This window comes from Astyanax mexicanus, chromosome 9 (assembly GCF_023375975.1).
Source record: "Astyanax mexicanus isolate ESR-SI-001 chromosome 9, AstMex3_surface, whole genome shotgun sequence".
Classification (NCBI taxonomy): Eukaryota; Metazoa; Chordata; class Actinopteri; order Characiformes; family Acestrorhamphidae; genus Astyanax; species Astyanax mexicanus.
The window spans coordinates 43,522,408-43,541,619 of record NC_064416.1 but is presented as its reverse complement, the minus strand read 5'-3'; the positions used below and the strand labels follow the sequence as shown (position 1 = coordinate 43,541,619).

The following is a 19,212-nucleotide window of genomic DNA, read 5'->3' as shown; positions in this document are numbered from 1 at the left end:
AAAAGCTTCTATGGTGAGCTTGTGTTTACATTCCTTCCCTTGGCGTGACTTTATTTTCCGCCCGTTTTCGCTTTTTACCCGTTCTTAGGTTCCCTATCTCCTTATAAGGGATTTCATAATTGTCTTCACTATTAATCTACAATTAAGAAAAAATTAATAAATTAAACTTTTGAGTGGTGCTGTATATAAGTGTAATAAATCTCTAATAGTGAAATTAGTGATGGTGATTAATGACGTAAATGGGCAATTAGGAACAATACAAGGAGTAAAACTAGAAAATAACACAGTTAAAAGTGTGTATAAGATGAAGATTGTCATACTTGGCCTGGTTAAAGACGTCGATCTCCTCCAGCAGGATGCTCTCGTTGAGCGACAGCGCGGTCGTCTTGGCCAGGACCTTTAGGACTACTCCGCCTTCTGAGCCAATAAAAACTACTGTGTAATTTTTAAAGGGGCCTGCAGCGTTATCCACTGCCAGAGCGGTCAGTCTGTACCTTTAATGCAAGAGAATACACTATTAATTAAGAATATAGACTATTAAGTAGCTACTTAGAGGCACAGGAAGCTGCTGGAGTGTATAGCCATGACTGGATCTTGCCTGAAAATCATGTTGGATCAACAGCCTCCTTTAATTTTGTGTAGATTTGAGTAAATGTAGACAAAGGTAGTCGATCAAGACACAATTAGTGTTCTTCAGGTTTACACTGGAACTATGAGTCAAGTGTATCTAATATATACAAGAAATAAAAAGCTTATACCTACAATATTAGTTTTTCCAGAACTTCTTCTAGACATTTTTTTTAAAAGATCCAAAAGCAGTTACCTATAACTGATGCTGTACCTGAGTGTTCAGGTGGTCTCAATGGTTTTATATACTAGTGTATCTCAAAAAATTAGAATATCATTGGAAAGTTACTTTATTGCAGTAATTTGGTTCAAATTGTGAAACTCAGCCAATGAAAACCCAAAAATCATTGTCTCAGGAAATTAGAACATTATATAAGACCAGTTGGTACTTTTGGTATCAGTTTGGGCAGTGTGCCAACTCCTGCTGGAAAATGAAATCCACATCTGCATAAAAGTTGTCAGAAGCAGAGGGAAGCGTGAAGTGCTGTAAGATTTTAGACTTGATAATAAAACACAGTGGATCAACACCAGCAGATGACATGTCTCTCCAAACCATCACTGATCATCAGTAAATTTTACATTTCATTTGTAAATCAAGGGAGCAGAGTCTGGAGGAAGAGTGGAGAGACACACAGTCCAAACTGCTCGAGGTCTAGTGTGAAGTTTCCACCAATCAGTGATGGTTTGGAGAATGTTTTACCAGAAAATCTTACAGCACTTCATGCTTACATGAAGTAATACATCTATGTAATATGAGATTTCTTTTCAATGATATTCTATTTTTGTGAGATGCACTATATATGTATATATATATATGTATATGTAAAGGTCATTAGTTCAAATCCCAGTGCTATCGTGGGGTCAGTAAGTTTGGGTCCTGACCTGACTCTGGTCTTGGTGAACCACGGCTCGTCTCCTATAGAAGGCACGGCGGTGTCCATCAGCGGATGAGACTTAATGAACTGCAGCGTCTCATCCGGAAACTCGATGGAGCTTTTGTAGGACTCTGCTGATCCGTGACCCGCACAGCAGCCTGGCCTGGAGACACACACACACACACACACACACAGACAGGCGGTTACGCTCGGCAGGAACCACACAAAAAGCTCCCAAAAAAGCCCCTCTACGAGAATATAGCTACAGTGTGTCACACCCCTGTAAACTTACACCCGCACACATATGGCTGCTGCGCCCGTCGCGTTAAATATGCAACATGTCTAATTATCCCTGATGAATAATTAATCCGGGAGCGATTAGGTGGTTAGCCGCAGGTGTAGCTGGTGCAGCTCACCTTGGCTTGGGCAGCTTCTCCTCAGGGAAAGGTGTCCAGACGGAATCCGCAGTCTTCTGCTCCTTAAAGCGTCCGTGGAAAGCTTTCTCGATGTCCGGCATGGAGAAGGCACACACTGCCGAGCCTGGGATACTGATCAATAAACGATATCAAATAAATCAGTGCTTATAATAAGCAAAAACCACTTGTTTTTAGTGAGATTTCTTAAAATAAGAAGCTTCAAAGTCTTAAAACGAGTGAATTACTGTCTAAGTCAAGCAAAAATCACTAGTTTTAATCAGATTTCTTAAAATAAGAAGCCTCAAAGTCTCAAAATGAGTGATTTACTGTCTTAATCAAGCAAAAATATCTTGTTTTTAGTGAGATTTCTTAAAATAAGAAGCTTCAAAGTCTTAGAATGAGTGAATTACTGCCTAAATCAAGCAAAAATCACTTGTTTTAGTGAGATTTCTTAAAATAAGAAGCTTCAAAGTCTTAAAATGAGTGAATTACTGTCTAAATCAAGCAAATATCACTTGTTTTTAGTGAGATTTCTTAAAATAAGAAGCTTCAAAGTCTCAAAATGAGTGATTTACTGTCTTAATCAAGCAAAAATATCTTGTTTTTAGTGAGATTTCTTAAAATAAGAAGCTTCAAAGTCTTAGAATGAGTGAATTACTGCCTAAATCAAGCAAAAATCACTTGTTTTTAGTCAGATTTCTTAAAATAAGAAGCCTCAAAGTCTCAAAATGAGTGATTTACTGTCTTAATCAAGCAAAAATATCTTGTTTTTAGTGAGATTTCTTAAAAAAAGGAGCTTCAAAGTCTTAAAATGAGTGAATTACTGTCTAAATAATGCAACAATCACTTGTTTTAGTGAGATTTCTTAAAATAAGAAGCTTCAAAGTCTTAAAACGAGTGAATTACTGCCTAAGTCAAGCAACAATCACTTGTTTTTAGTAAGATTTCTTAAAATAAGAAGTTTCAAAGTCTTAAAATGAGTGAATTATTGTCTAAATCAAGCAAAAATCTTTTGTTTTTAGTGAGATTTCTTAAAATAAGGAGCTTCAAAGTCTTAAAATAAGTGAACTACTGTCTAAATCAAGCAAAAATCTTTTGTTTTTAGTGAGATTTCTTAAAATAAGGAGCTTCAAAGTCTTAAAATTAGTGAATTCAAGCAAAAATCACTTGTTGTTTGGGCTTAAATTTGGACACAAGAATAGCACATCAGAATAACTTGACCGGTTCATTTTTTGTGCTTATTTTGATTCGAATTACTGAAAATAAGTAAGGTGAAAAGTTAAAAAATAAGTCAAATATTCTTAAACGTACAATGCTTAACAAAGCAAACATTCTTATCAGAGAGAATCATTTAAATAGCTACGATTTAGTAATTTGCATGACCTACAAGACCTACTAGATCTTGTATAACAGACTACAAATAATCTATAGGGATTAATATGAAGGACAGTGCCATAGATCTTTAGAGCAACCCATTCTTTCTTTCTTTCTTTCTTTCTTTCTTTCTTTCTTTCTTTCTTTCTTTCTTTCTTTCTTTCTTTCTTTCTTTCTTTCTTTCTTTCTTTCTTTCTTTCTTTCTTTCTTTCTTTCTTTCTTTCTTTCTTTCTTTCTTTCTTTCTTTCTTTCTTTCTTTCTTTCTTTCTGGATGGATGGATGAAAAATGGTATCCCAGTACTTTTGCTCATATAAAACATAGAACAAAAAGTAATGGAACTCCTGTTTGGTAGATTATTTGTATTATTGTTGAATCAATGCTTTCAGCAATAAATCCGATACATTAAATCCTGCTAATTTCTCTTTGATTTTAAATGGAGACACATTTGTAAGGATGGGCAGCAGAGCTGAGTATGTTTGCATCTATGAAAGAAAATGGCCAAATCTTCTCTGCCAATACGAAACAGCTTATTCTGCCGTTGCTTTTGACTCTTGTTTTGAGCTTCTGGTTCCCCCAGGTGATGGAAATGTGAGCATGGGCTCCGCTACAGTGGTCAGTAGGTGTCTGCTGCTCCAAGAATCGGCATCATGCCACGTTTGGTTGATCTGGATAGAGCCTGTGCAATAGGGCTGGAGTTCCTCAAAACCAAGTTGCTGCATTATTTAGAGTGAGCCCTGGTACCAGTATCTATCATAACTGAAGCCCAAGTTCTATATAATGGGGGATTTTAAAGGTGATGAGAAGATGACACCCCAAGAAGATCGTCAAATACCAAATGAGTCAATGGCAGAATTAGCTGTTTTACAAAGGCAGAGAGAATTTGGCTATTTTTTTCAACCAATAAACTCAGCTCTGCTACTCATCCCACAAATGCAGGTTCTCATCCTACAAATGGGGCTCCATTTAAAAGGGAAATGAACAGGCTTTTTCAACACTGCCAATAAGCATTGTAGCAACAACTAAATAATCTACCAAACACACATTCCCTTCATTTTTGTGCTATAATGTTTATGTTTTGGCATAGATTAGCTTCTCTGTAGCACAGGTTTGTAGCCAACATCACCTAAACATTTTTCTAATCTAGGTTTTAGGTGTGTATAAAAGTGTGTTTACCTGTTTAGCTGTGTAGTAAACACTCCCACGACGGACGGCACGCCGTTGATGTTGATGATGTCGGTGACAGACTGGAGGACTTCGAAGTAGAAGAAGGATTCTCCGGGAACAGAGCAGTTCAGCCTCGCCTTAACGAACGACGTCCAGTGCTTCTCCAAAACTCGCTGAGAACCGCCGACATCGTTCTTGCAAATCCGAGCTACTCTAGAGTAGACCGCCTACAGAGAGGGAGAGATTTCATAATGCAGATGTTGCAAACTTTACAAGAACATTTAATCATGAATAATATAGAGAACAATAAGGCGCGAGGGAGCGTTTTATAAAGATGATAAATAGATAAAGATTAGATGTTTCAGTAAGCGGATTTAGCGATGGAATTAGCGGTGTGTAAGAGTTTCAATAATTCAGCAGCACAAATCATCATCCAGGCCCAGGTGCAGACTGCGATTAGCAAACTAAAATATTCATTAGCGTTAGCGGGTACCTGGCAGGCCACACATACAGAGAGCGGACAGGGAATACTGGCCAAACACTTTAGGGTTAGTTTCCTAGACAGGGATTAAAACTACTCTAGTCATCAATACATCATGTAGTTACTTATAAGTGTTAAACAAACAAAAAACTCTTATTATTTGGGGTTCTGTTAACTTGTGGTTTCTGAGGATGATTAACTCTGATGAACTTATCCTGTACAACAGAGGAAACTCTTGCTCTTCCTTTCCTGGGGCAGTCCTGATGAGGGCCAGTTTCATCATAACGTTTTCGATGGTCTTTTTTTAGCAACTGCACTTGAGCATACTTTCAAAGTTCTTAATGTTTTTTTTTTTTTTTTTTTAAATTGATTGACATTTATTTATTTCTCAAGTATTTTTTTTTCTTTACTTAATTAAGTAGTTCCTGCCACAATATGGTTTCGAACTTTGATCAGATCAGAGCTATTCACTGTATACCAACTCTACCTCTTCAAGTGTAAAGCTGCCATCTAAGCTAGAGGTGCTACTTTGAAGAGTATAAGATTTATAAAACATATTCTGGTGTCTTTAACACTTTTTTTTGTTTACCAAATATTCCATATGTTTTTTTTTTCATAGTTTGGATGCTTTTTGTATTAATCTACAATGCTGAACATTTTAAAGTAATGAAAAGCCAATATGTCCACCTTAATTTTTTGACTGGTACTGTATATGTATATATGTCAGGCTGGAAAGGATCTGGAAAGTTTATATCACAATATACCTACATTTAGAGTGTTATTAATATATATATATATATATATATATATAATTAGGGTGAATATATATAATATATATATATATATATATTCACCCTAATGAGAGACTGTAGCTCCTCCTCCTCAGTTTTTATCACAATACCTACATTTAGAGTGTTATTAATTAGGGGTGTCACGATCTCGATATTTTATCGAAATCGAATCGAAATGAGGTCACGGTCTCGAGTATCGAAGTCAAAAAGAGGATCGGCGCAAATGGCGCGGCACCAACACAGCGCATCCTATTCATTTAAATAGAGATAGGCACTGCATGAGCGCAGTCGGCGGGAGTGTGATCACTGTTTTTATCTGTCCAACGGGGGAGGGGGGGCGGGGGTTGGGCGCGCAGGTTTTGTATCTGTATCTAACGGAGGGGTGGGTGCGCAGGTGAGAGCGTGTGAACTCGCTGAAATGCGTGTGTCAGTGTGACTTGAGAACACTGACTATAGATCACAGTGAGGTGGATTAAAAATCTTAAACTTATAATTGACTACACCTGTTGCTTTCCATTGAATTAAAAAAACATCTTTCTCTCAGATAAAGTAAACACAAGCGTGTTTCTGACTAAAATAAAAGCTTTTCAGGAGAGATATAAGTTATGTGTAAATATTTATAAGACAATACCTGACAAAATCTGTTTTAATGACGTTAATAAACATCACTGTGACAGCGCTAGTCACAGTTTCACCACATCACTTATCTAACCAGCCTGTAATGATTTCTGCCCCCCAATAATGCTTTCAATGACCTCTAATAGCCTTTAATAGTCTTCAGTAGCCTTTAAAAGACTTACCTGGCGGCCGTGGTGTGTCCACTAAACTCCGTAGTTATAAACATCCTGAGGTTAGCAGCGCGCTAACTGACCTGTTTATAATGTAATCCGAGCAGTGACTCCGTGTCGGCTGTTCTAACCTGCTGCTGTTAGCTGCTTGGGCTGAAAGATGAACTGTAGTGAGCTGTATTATCCGGTTAGTGGGGTTAAAACCTTTATTTGTTTACAGAAACAGTAAAAACGGACTGGCTGAGCTCTGTAGCCCGTGGCTGGGCTGTACTGAAGTAGTGACTGAGTGAAGAGAGCGGGGCTTGTGCTGCTGCTGCTAGTGGTTGGATGAAGAACTGCAGCTTCATGTAAGTGAGCAGTTTCACCAGCCATCCACACACAGCTCTGATAAACTGCTTGTTTTAATAGTGCACACTGTTGCTACCAAAAAAAGTCACTAGATGGCATTACCATATATATCTTAATAAATAATAATAATAATATTTATAATATTAATAATAATAATAATAATAATAATAAATATATTATTTAAATTTTATGAGGCATAAAATAATAACAAGAAAAAAAAACAAGAAAATCGAGAATCGAATCGAATCGTGACCCTCAAATCGAAAATGAAATCGAATCGAGGATTTAGAGAATCGTGACACCCCTATTATTAATATATATTTTCATCATAATGAGAGACTTGTTATTAATATTGAATGTTATTAATATATATATATTCATCCTAATGAGATACTGTAGCTCCTCCTCCTCCTCAGTTTTTATCACAATACCTACATTTAGAGTATTATTAATATATATTTTCATCATAATGAGAGACTGTAGCTGTATAAATTATGAATGTAATAAATACATATAGAATGTTGTTAAGGTGTTTATTTTAATTGGAGGTTTCTGTGACACGTACCTTGCCCAGGTTGTTGTGTTCGGTTGCGATTTCCCGGAGGAAGAAATAAACGTGATTCCCATAATCCACTGCATGCAGGAAATGTGGTTCTGCAGGAGAGAGATAAATGGACAGACAGACAGACAGAGAGAGAGAGAGAGAGAGAGAGAGAGAGAGAAGGGAAAGTGTGAGAGAGAGAGAGAGAGAGAGCATTATCAGTGCTGACCTGATGTGAATATTTGATGTTCTTTTGCTCAGAACTGAGGGTCTGGTGGTGACCTAGTTTGCAGGTTGAGTGTGTGTGTATCTCTGTGTGTGTGTGTCCTTAAGGTCTGACAGATAGATAGTCTGCAGGATAAGGGGTGTTACGGGGGGCTGAATGGAGCTGAATCACTCTGACAGACTGATGGACAGAAAGACAAGTGTGTGGCTGTGTGTGTGTTTTACCTTTTAACCATTTGGAGTCGTATTTGATGGTTCTGAGTGCTGAGCCGTCACCCATGCTGCGGTAAATCACTGCATCGCTGGCAAGGAAGTCTGCCACTGTAGCCGAGTACAGCTTACCGTCTGAAACACACACAAACACACACACACACACACATACACACATACAGTACATTATCAGTAACAATCAAGAGCTGAGTCAGCGCCGAGCACTCAAAACCTGAGGAAAAACGCAAAACAGCAGTAATCGGCCCTTTAATCGGGCATTTAAATGGCTTTTTAAAAGCTAAAAAAGAGCTTTTAGAAGTTTTTCTGAGCTTAAAAGCGTGAATTCAGCTGTAACTGGAAATATCTGCAATCTCCAACCATGAGGATGGAGGCCATGCGGTTACCTCATGTTTACACCTACCCCCCCCCCCTATATTTTAAATACATTTTATAAACAGCTCTGGAAAAAAAATATAAGAGACCACTTTTAAATAATGATTTTACCAAATTGAAAACCTCTGGAATATAATCAAGAGGAAGATGGATGATCACAAGCCATCAAACCACCAAACTGAACTGCTTGAATTTTTGCACCAGGAGTAAAGCAGCATAAAGTTATCCACAAGCAGTGTGTAAGACTGGTGGAGGAGAACATGATGCCAAGATGCATTAAAACTATGATTAAAAAGCACCAGGATTATTCCACCAAATATTGATTTCTGAACTCTTAAAACTTTATGAATATGAACTTGTTTTCTTTGCATTATTTGAGGTCTGAAAGCTCTGCATCTTTTTTTTTTACTATTTCAGCCATTTCTCATTTTCTGTAAATAAATGCTCTAAATGACAGTATTTTTAATTGGAATTCGGGAGAAATGTTGTCTGTAGTTTATAAAATATAACAACAATTCAAAGCTGTATATGACAATTAAAGACATTCTACTATGGTTGTAAGGACATCTGGTCCTCACAAAGTTATACAAATGCACACACACACACAAACACACACACACACATATTCATACCAGCAAACAGGGCAACATTGGTCTGCTTGGCATCAAACGGGCATCGCGCCAACCCACTGATTTCCTCGCCATCAAACTCCAGATTATCCAGCTGAGAGAGAGAGAGAGAGAGAAAGAGCGAGAGAAAGAGAGAGAGAGAGAGAGAGAGAGAGAAAGAGACAAAGGGAGATGGAATGTAGGGAGAAGAAGATACAAAGAGTGATAGAGAAAGTAGGGTGGCGTGAGAGAGACACAAAAGCAGAGAGAAAGTAGGGTAGAGAGAAAGTGAGAGAGAGAGAGAGAGAGAGAGAGAGAGAGTGAAGGGTGGGGTGGAGAGACAGAGACAATATATTTATACTATGAAATATATTTAAAGCATAATGGACTATATTACTTTTTCCTTTTGGATAAACACTGAACTGATATTAAGTTTGTGTGTGTGTGTGTGTGTGTGTGTGTTTGTGTGTGTGTGTGTGTGTGTGTGTGTGTGTGTGTGTGTGTGTGTGTGTGTGTGTGTGTGTGTGTGAAGTACCCTGTAGTAGCGGCACATGGGGTTGAAGCCGTTGGTGCCGCAGATGAACACGAGATCATCATTTCTGGGAACCAGAACCTTAATAAAGTTATGGCACTCGTCCTGAGAGAGAGAGGGAGATAAAAAAGGGTTATGAAAAGGAGGTACAGAGTGAAACAATAAACAAAGTAAAAAAGAGAAAAGAAGAAAGATGATGAGAGAGATAAAGAAGAAAAAAAGGAAGGTGTAAGAGAAGAAGATGTAGAAGAATACAGACAAAGTAAATATAAGGGGAAGAGAAAGGGAATAAAGAGACAGCACAGAAGATAGAATGAACAGAAGAATGAGAGAGACAATGAGAAGAACAAGGAAGAGACAGGAAGGGAAGGAGAGAGAGAGAGAAGGAGGTAGAGAAAGCTGTAAGCAGAGAAGTGTGCAGTCCTGCAGTCGTGTAAACAAAGTACTCTGGTTTCCGCAGGAAGGCCGAGGAGAATCACTCACTCTGTGTTTTCCCTTCATGGCACACGTCTCTCTGTCCGCCTGGCCCGACCTCCACGTTAGTTTCTGCAATATAAGAACCGGGTTACCCATAATGCTCCATGTATGCTGGCTCTTTTCAGGCCTTTTAATGTGATAATTCAGTGAAAAATCCAGTTTAAACCCTTTTCCCTAAATGTATTGCATGACTGAGAAATGCTTCTTGTCCAAAGAGTACTTCTTTAGCTTTGCACTTGAGCTACAATGCTAATGTTCCTAATGTTGAGTTTTCAGTTTTCTCTAATAGACTTGATTATGTGATTTCTGACCAGATCAATGTATAATATAAAGTATTAGAGACCCAGACTTGAGTAAAAGTACTTAAAGTGCTCTATTAAAAAAGGTTCTTGAATAGAAGTTGAAGTGTTCTTTATGCTCCACACTTAGAAGTAGAAATACTAAAGTACTAAAGTAACATTTGTTGTACTCAAATACTGAAGTTCTTTATGGTTAAAAGTAGTACTGAAAGTAAAAGTACAGTACTGTGTAATGTAGTTTTTACAGAAAGCAGCGGAAAGCAGCGAGGTCTTAAGTACAGTAGTGTAGTGTAAATAATACTCCAGTTGATACAGATACGGTATTTTAGTACTTAAGTACAGTAGTGTAGTAAAAATAATACTCCAGTTGATACAAATACAGCATTTTAGTACTTAAGTACTTAAGTACAGTAGTGAGTAAAAATAATACTCCAGTAGATACAGATACAGTATTTTAGTACTTAAGTACAGTAGTGAAGTAAAATAATACTCCAGTAGATACAGATACAGTATTTTAGTACTTAATTACAGTAGTGAAGTAAAAAAATAATACTCTTGTAGATATAAATACAGCATTTTAGTATTTAAGTACAGCAGTGAAGTACAAAAAATAATACTCTAGTAGATACAAATACAGTATTTTCATACTTAAGTACAGTAAAGTAAATTATTACTCCAGTAGATACAGATACAGTATTTTCGTACTTAAGTACAGTAGTGAAGTAAAAAAAATAATACTCCAGTAGATACAGTATTTTAGTACTTAAGTACAGTAAAGTAAATTATTACTCCAGTAGATACAGATACAGTATTTTCGTACTTAAGTACAGTAGTGAAGTAAAAAAATAATACTCCAGTAGATACAGTATTTTAGTGCTTAAGTACAGTAGTGAAGTAAAAATAAATAATACTCCAGTAGATACAGTATTTTACTACTTAAGTACAGTAGTGAAGTAAAAAATAATACTCTTGTAGATACAAATACAGCATTTTAGTATTTAAATACAGTAGTGATGTAAAAATAATACTCTAGTAGATGCAAATACAGCATTTTAGTACTTAAGTACAGTAGTGTAGTAAAAATAATACTCCAGTAGATACAGATACAGTGTTTTAGTACTTAAGTACAGTAATGAAGTGAAAATAATACTCCAGTAGCTACAGATACAGTATTTTACACTTTTACACTTAATTAGTTGAAAAAAAGATGCTGGGAATCCCAGTCAATAGTTTCTACAGCCAATCCAGACAGAAACATGGGCCAGGAAGAAATCTGGATCAAATTTTATGTTTAAAACCAATGTATCTACTTACTATAGCAAGTTACAATTTAGTTTTTGCAGTAATTGGGTCCTTCTGATCCCAAATAAACTACTGTTCCCATATAAACTACTGTCCCCATATGAAGACATTGTTTTTTTTTGCAAAAATTGCTTCCTGTGCAAAGACAAGGGGAAGTTTCTAATCCCAAATAAGTAGGAACAAATTAGAAATGCACAAAAAGTCTTGGATTTAAGAGGTTAATTTGGGTAGAGCTAAACTGCAGTTGTAGATTCTCTGACACTACCACACATATAGTACAGTACGCAGAAACCTGTATATGTTCCTGTAAGTGGACTGGTGTGTGTATATTGTAAAACGTTGACGATTCTATACATTTAGTACAGTAATGCACAGTTTTCCAGTCTTCCATGCTATGCTATGCTATGGGCCCTTTAAAGGTATTACATGTATTATAAGTGTGCAGGACTGTGCAGGGTGTTTCCAGCTAAAGAGCCGGATTAGCAGGATAAACTCACCCTGTAGGGAATGATCTCGTTCCTGTAAGATTCCCTCAGACTCACTAAGTAGACTTGGTCCCTGCAAACGACAGGAGAAAAACAAATTACAGGCCAACACTGCCAAAATAGAGAGCGGGAGAGAGAGAGAGAGAGAGAGAGAGAGAGAGAGAGAGAGAGAGAGAGGGGAGTAGATGAACACTGAGCTAAGTTTGTCAGTCTGCCCAGCTTGGCCACTAATGCAGGTCACATTGTCCTTTCTGTCTTCATCAGCCTTCCTGCAGCAAGAGTAGCCATTCAAGCATTCTGTAATTTATTTCCCAATAACCTTTGTGGTGGAGAGTTAGGGCATGTTCTCACTCGCTCCCAGCACAGAATAGAACCAATCTCACCCTTAAAATATTGGCTAACATTCAAATAATGAAAAGCAGAAAAAACAGACTTTCCCTGAGGAAACCAATCAAATCAGAGTACCTTAGCGGTGAAGTATTTCACTTTATCTTTGGGAGCACTTGCTACTGATGCACAATTATTTTTTTTCCAAAATCTAGGCCTGTTAATAACAATAACAATATTGTAAACAATAACTATAGAACAATAGATAACAATAGAAAGTATTGTATCACTGATATAATGATAATATAATAGCACATTAAAGCAATTCTACCCTTATAAAGAGCCACTAAACTCTAATCCATATTTCTTCATTAATTAGCTAAAGTGTTTCTTTTAAATAATGCTTAAAAAAAAAAAAAAACCTTTAAACTCTTTTTTTCAGCTCAGCCAATCAGCTCTTCCCCTTCTGCCCTGCATCTAAACCCATACATCACCCAGTGCCTGCCCAAACTTCCCTAACCCAATATTTTTTGGCATTTTTCGAATTTGAGCCGAAGATGGAGTCAGATAAAAATCAGGGGGTTTAGTGCCCCTTTAAAGACAACAAATTTAAATTTTAACTAATAATCATAGTTTAAGAAATATATACTGTTTTATTCAACAATAAAGGCAACAATCCTAGCAGTGTAAGATAAATAAATGTAAACTGTTTTGAATAGGAGAATAAGCCATCTCAAATGTAGTGAGAAACTACATATTATAGACATACAACAACAAAAAAAAAAAACACAATCTTTGGTATCTTCATCAACCAATTTATCAGACCAGTTTTAAGTCTGGAGCATTTGAAAATAACTCATTCACATTAGCTTGCTAGGTAGTAGGCCAGTCTACAGAAGGCTAACATTATTATCATATTATAGCATTTAGCATCTACAGAATGACTAAATTTTTGTTTATTTAAAAGAATGATGAAGAGCGTGAGGATTTTACCTGCCGGCGATGAAGAGTGTGTCCTGAATCTTTGTCATCAGCTGGAAGTCCAGCCGGTGCTGTGATTCATTTCCTGACGGCCGTCCCCGAAACACTGGATACTGCCGGGAGTCTAAAACAGGAAAAACTCGGAATTTTAATATCCAGAAAGAGCTAGACAGTGGCACTTTAGCTATGCTAAATAATTTGCTATTCTGAATTAGCTGGCACTGAACATTAGCTGCAGTAATACTGCAGATTATTGAATAGAAAGAGCTATACTAGAGCGTACTGATAAATAGCTGCATTTATAAGGCAGAATATTGATTAGAACGAGTTATACTAGAGTGTACTGATGAATAACTGCATTTATACTGCAGAGTATTGATTAGATGGACCTATACTACAGCAATACTGATGAATAACTGCATTTACACTGCAAATAATTGATTCACTGACTCTGACAGTTGAGGTTATCGATTAGCAGGACCTGAATTGCAGGGTATTGATCAGACTTTTGAGGATTGGCAGCATTTATAGCAGTATTGATCTAATAAATCAGAGTATTAATTAGCTGACTCTGATATTTGAGGTTTTCTATACTGCGAAGTAAGATTGATTTTAGATACCTATATTTAAACTGCAGTGCATTGATCAGCTGAATCAGATTTTTCAGAGTATTGATGATTAGCTGCATTTGCACTGCAGTCTGAATCTGCCCTGGAGAGTACTAACGATTAGCTGCACCTCTGCTGCATGGTGATGACTAGCTGCATATATAATGGCCTTAAAGAAGCTCTTTCCTATAGGATTGAAATCCAATGCCACTACACATTTGCAGCATCAGCAGACTGCCTGTAGAATCACTGTAGTCAGGGATAATGCAGTCAGTGGGCCCTATTTTAGCAATCTATAGGCGAGCCGTCAACTGAGCTTGAAATGCACAAAAGGCATGTACTAATTCTCTTAATTTTATCATGGGTGTGTTTTGGGTGTAACGTGCAATAAACCAATCAGTGTGTCACTTGCCATTCACTTTAAGGGCCTGGTGCGCTCTGACTTTGGTGGATTGCTATTTTAGGGGCTCAGCTTCCTGAACACTTCTCAGTTTGCGTAACCACCAAAAGGAACACACTGTGTGTTTGTGCACTGGTTGGGTTAGGCATAAGTTTGTGACAATTGATAGTCTAGAAATTAGGGCTGCACGATATATCGTTTAAGCATCGTCATCACGTTGAACACATACAAAAAAGTCGCATCACAGGATGTGCAATGTCACCTAAGGCAATTAAATTAAACACGTCATGCTGCAATGTTTTGATTCTTGACACAAAATGTAGATACACAGCGCTGTCTCTGTGTCTGTGTAAGTGACAGGCTGCTTCTGCCTGAGAAGCACGAGGGGAAGAGGGAAAACGAGAGGCGGGATCAGAAGAAAACACGAGGTAATCGCATGGCCTCCATCCACATGGTTGGGCATGTGCTTATAAACCTGAGCACGTTTGGAAAGCTGTGCACCTCAGTCCAGCACAGTTTTGCAGTGCAGATATGTCCAGTTACAGCTGAATTTAGGCTTTTAATCCCAGAAAAATGCTCTTATTTACTTTTTATAAAAGTCATTTAAATGAACGATTAAAGGGCTGATTACTGTTGTTTTGCTGTTCGGCTCGGCTCTGAATCAGCTCTTGACCGGTCCGGACGCGAGACAGCGCGAGGATGGGGCAGGGCTGGTGGACCCTGCATTGTTTAATATTGCAATATATATTGTCGAAAAAGGAACATTTGCAATGTAGAATTTTGCCAATATCGTGCAGCCCTCAACAGATGACGTCTGTCTAGGTTGTATTCAGACAGTGGTGCACCTGTGTTTTCCGTTGCAAAGATAGCAATACACGAGAAATTTACCCGAACACACCATGAAAATGTAACATAGCAGTAGGCATTGAGTTTAAGATAGGGCCCACTGTATTATAGAAAACACTGATGCATGTGTCCATCCTTTAAAAAAACAGATATATCAGTTATGCCAGAATATAAAAAGAGTTTTTGCAGTGTTTTGCTTCTAAGGTGACTGAATTAGGTTTCTGGGACCTTTTGTGAATAAAAAAAAAGATCTATTCAGAATGACTGAAGACTTGTGTTTAAATAAATGAGAACCCGTATCTGCTACGGTCTAGTACTAGCGGGCATTCAGCTTGGACGATTATCCACTGAGATGTTCCACAGATTTGTGAACACAGATTAAGCCTAGTTAACTTGGCGGATTGTGGATTCTCCATTCAAAATCCCCTCTGTTAATCTGGGACAAGGCTTACAGGGAGGTACTGCTAAAATGGTCACTGCTGGCTTCTCCACCATGCTAGCTTTCATTCATACTTAGCCATGTTAGCGCTGAGGCTAAATAAATCCTGTTAATCCTTTAACTGGAGGGAAACTGGTTTGGGAATTGAAAAAGAACGGTAAATATATACAGTATAATGCACAGGCGATTAGTGGCATACACACAAGAGATACACATATTTAATATTTTGCAAAAATGTCTCTTAATTTCAAACTTCAAAAATGCTTATACTTTCAAAATGTTCAACGTTTTATATTAAGATCATTTTATATGGAAAAAATATTCTCTTAATATTAGATAACAAATCAGATGGTAAAGCTAAATGTATCACATTTTTAGCTTATATAGTTTAATACTAGCATTAATTAAGATATGAGGTTGTCTGCAAAATGTGTCTGTGCATCAAATTCAAAGTTCCCCTATGTTTTTTTGCAATAATACAGTGCAGAAAATAGTTTCTTAAATTTGGTGTTTTTTTAGTTCATTTGTTGTTCACTAAGACCCTTTTTGATCAGCAAATGAACTAAAAAAAAAAACCAAAGTTGTCTTTTTAAACCAGGTCAAAAGTGGAGGTGGTTCGTTATACATATATTGCTTTCTTGGCTCCATTTTTTTTAAACAGTTTCTCTTGTATAAGGCTGACACTGCCTCTACTCGCCTGTACCTGTCTCTTGTTACGACACAGATGTCATTATGTTTTCCCAGGAAAGTTACTTCCTGTTGGCTGTTTATCAACCAGCACTGTGAGGACATGTTTACTGAAATTTTGAAATGCTTGGTTTAATTCTGTTATTCGTGTGAAATTGACTGATAGTTCTGTGTTTAAGGGCAGTATTATTATTATTTTTTTTTGTAATATATCTGGCTTCTGCATATACTTTTTTTGTGCTATACTTAAAAAAAACACAAATACAGTGACAGCTGGTTTAACACCATGCACTATAGTATTTGTCTACACTATTCTGTCCAGCACTTTCTTCATTGTTCAGTTCATGCGAAAGAGCTTTTGTTATGTATATAATGACAATAAAGGAGAATTGGTCCTTCTGTTTCTGCAAAAAGCTTCAACAAAAGCTTCACAGAGCACTGGTAAAATCCCATTCAGTCCCAGTGAGAGACTGTAGACTCAGTCTTTTTTTGCACTATAAGGATTATAAGGTTCACTATCAATAAACGTCTATTTTCTGGTCTTTTTTCATACATAAAGTGAACGGGATCATAAAAAAAAAACTTGTTAGCATGTTAGTTAGCTCGATGCTAATGTTAGCTAGCTCTCTGCTAACCCTAGTTCTCTAACTGATAAGTTGCTGCAAACATCAGTAAATTAGCGAGCACGCCGCTAATGTTAGCTAGCTCTATGCTAATCTTAGTTCTCTTCCCAGTAACACTAGCTTACTCGCGGCTAATGTAAGCTAGCTCTATTTTAACCTCAGTTTTCTCCCCAGTAATGTTAGCTAGCTCACCGCTAATGTTAGCTAGCTCTATTTTAACCTCAGTTATCTCCCCAGTTACATTAGCTAGCTTGCTGCTAATGTTAGCTAGCTCTCTCAATTTAAAACACCTTAATTACCCAGATTAAAGCATTTTAAGACTTTTTAAGGACCCGCAGGAACTGAGGTGGAGTATAACGTATTGTATAGATAGGAATTTTGATGATGTGCCTTAATTTTTTTATTTTGTTTATGCCGGTGTGTCTGTGTGGTGTGTCTTACAGTGTCTGTCCACGGTGTCCAGGGGGACGGTGTCCTCTGGGAAACTGACAGCATGGTGAATTGGGAGCAGCAGCAGCAACAGCAGCAGGCCAAGAACGGAAACACTCCTCCAACACATCTCCCTCTGCAGGTTACACACTGCTGCTACCGCACGAACGGGGGTGTTACCTGCACAAAACACACACACACACACACATACACACTGTTAGACAACAGATACACAACCGTACACAATGATCCTGCAGTACACACACACACAAACTCACTCAAAGACAGTACTGCACGCGGTGAGAGCTATTTCAGGAAACTAAAAGGGTTCGTACTGTACTGTGTGACCTCGGTCACCATCATCACATCTCACACACACACACACACACTCACACACACAGCAGTGAGCCTAATGTTCCTGCTGACTGGCTGTCACTGTGTGTGTGTACGTCTGTGTGTGTGTGTGTGTGTGTGTGAGTGACTGTGATTACGTGAGCACTTTATTTGAAACCGATACCCCTGATTAGAGGTCCAGACCTCGCTGTAGTCAAGCCATGGGGGGTGGAAGTGCTGGTGACGGTGGAGGGTTGTTAGTGTTGTTTGGTGCTTCTGTATTTTTATACTGGAGCTGACAGGTTAACACAGATAACAGGTGGGGATGGCTTGCAGAAATCAGCCATAACATTAAAACCACTGACAGGTAAACAGGAATAAAATTTAATTATATGGATCCAATGGCATGTATACAGGGAGGGATATAAACATTAGAAAACAATGGAACAGTCAGGTTCTATAAAATGGGCTAAAATACGATCCGCTAAAGTCAAATTGGTGTTGTTCTTTGTGAAATGCTATAGGTCTCTCTGAGTTGTATACGCATGCTGCATATGAAACTGTTCTTCAGCCTGCCTTGCCTGCAGTATCTAGTAAAAGAAAAGCCTCAGAAATACGAGGTGATCAGAGAGACGCTAGGGAGTCACCGTCAACCAGTGACTTCATTGCCTCGCTCACCTCCGCTTTACCTAGCACTCAGTGCTATATCTTTAACTAAAGCTGTATCTCTGTAAACATTTTGTCGTTTGAGTTTTAGAGATGTAAAATTGACTGAGGGGGGAGGCAGCAGGTAGGATTTCTCTACCGCATTGCTGTTAGCCAATCAGAGGTGATATATTTGCATGTATGAATATTTATGTGTTTATTTAGATACCTCTAATTCAGTCATCTAAAGCAGGGCTAAACAGAAACACCTGAGCACTTTTTTCACAAAAAAACGATGGAATGAGACCTTTAAGAATCTGAAGGTCAAACTGTGTCAGAACATCACATCTACAGAACATCAGGCAGGGAATGTGGGGTGTCCCCATGATAATCATGATTAATCTGATGAAGGCTCACTGATGTAATTCATGGAGGCTCAACCTCACAACTTCTAAAAGTAAGAAGTTAGATGTTGAAGAATCTACTTAACTTAATATAAGTGTTGGGAGCAGATACCACAGATACCACACCTTCAAAGGTCTTGTATAGTCCATTGCTTGATTAGTGAGAGGTGTTTTTGGTGGCACAAATGAGATTTATGCTTAGATTTATGTTGCATGCAGTTGGTTTTAACCTCATAGCTGTGAAAATGAAAATGTGCTAACTATGCCTCTAAATTTACCCAATCAATTTTTGTCAATTGTCAGAGAAATATACAATTTTGTCTGCTTATAGACGGAATGAATCTGATATCATCATGTACTTGGAAGATATGAAGATTTATTTGGGACAAAACAGGCGATTTCTTCCTTTTTTAAAACATTATCAAAATATATAATCAATAAGAGGTTGTTTAAATGACTAAATAGTAAAAAAAAAAACCAATGGATCAGTTTTTGGGGCCCATGTATCTTCTTTCACACAAGCCATTAACATCCAGGGTACAATGGGTTTTTT

General features: G+C 37.6%; 1 protein-coding gene across 5 annotated transcripts in view; it reads right to left on the bottom strand.

The window, feature by feature from the left end:
• The window catches only part of sema6dl (sema domain, transmembrane domain (TM), and cytoplasmic domain, (semaphorin) 6D, like), a 50,710-nt gene that overhangs the window by 12,534 nt on the left and 18,964 nt on the right, over positions 1-19,212 (bottom strand). For all 5 annotated transcript variants that reach the window (XM_049483387.1, XM_049483386.1, XM_049483389.1 and 2 more), the window contains 12 exons: positions 17,290-17,457; positions 13,258-13,369; positions 11,950-12,010; positions 9,858-9,920; positions 9,378-9,479; positions 8,867-8,957; positions 7,857-7,976; positions 7,431-7,519; positions 4,467-4,684; positions 1,919-2,050; positions 1,510-1,665; positions 321-494 (listed from right to left, as the gene is read on the bottom strand). In XM_049483387.1, the coding sequence (XP_049339344.1) occupies positions 321-494; positions 1,510-1,665; positions 1,919-2,050; positions 4,467-4,684; positions 7,431-7,519; positions 7,857-7,976; positions 8,867-8,957; positions 9,378-9,479; positions 9,858-9,920; positions 11,950-12,010; positions 13,258-13,369; positions 17,290-17,407 (1,436 nt within the window). In that variant the 5' untranslated portion in view covers positions 17,408-17,457. The remainder of the gene's footprint in view (positions 1-320; positions 495-1,509; positions 1,666-1,918; positions 2,051-4,466; positions 4,685-7,430; positions 7,520-7,856; positions 7,977-8,866; positions 8,958-9,377; positions 9,480-9,857; positions 9,921-11,949; positions 12,011-13,257; positions 13,370-17,289; positions 17,458-19,212) is intronic.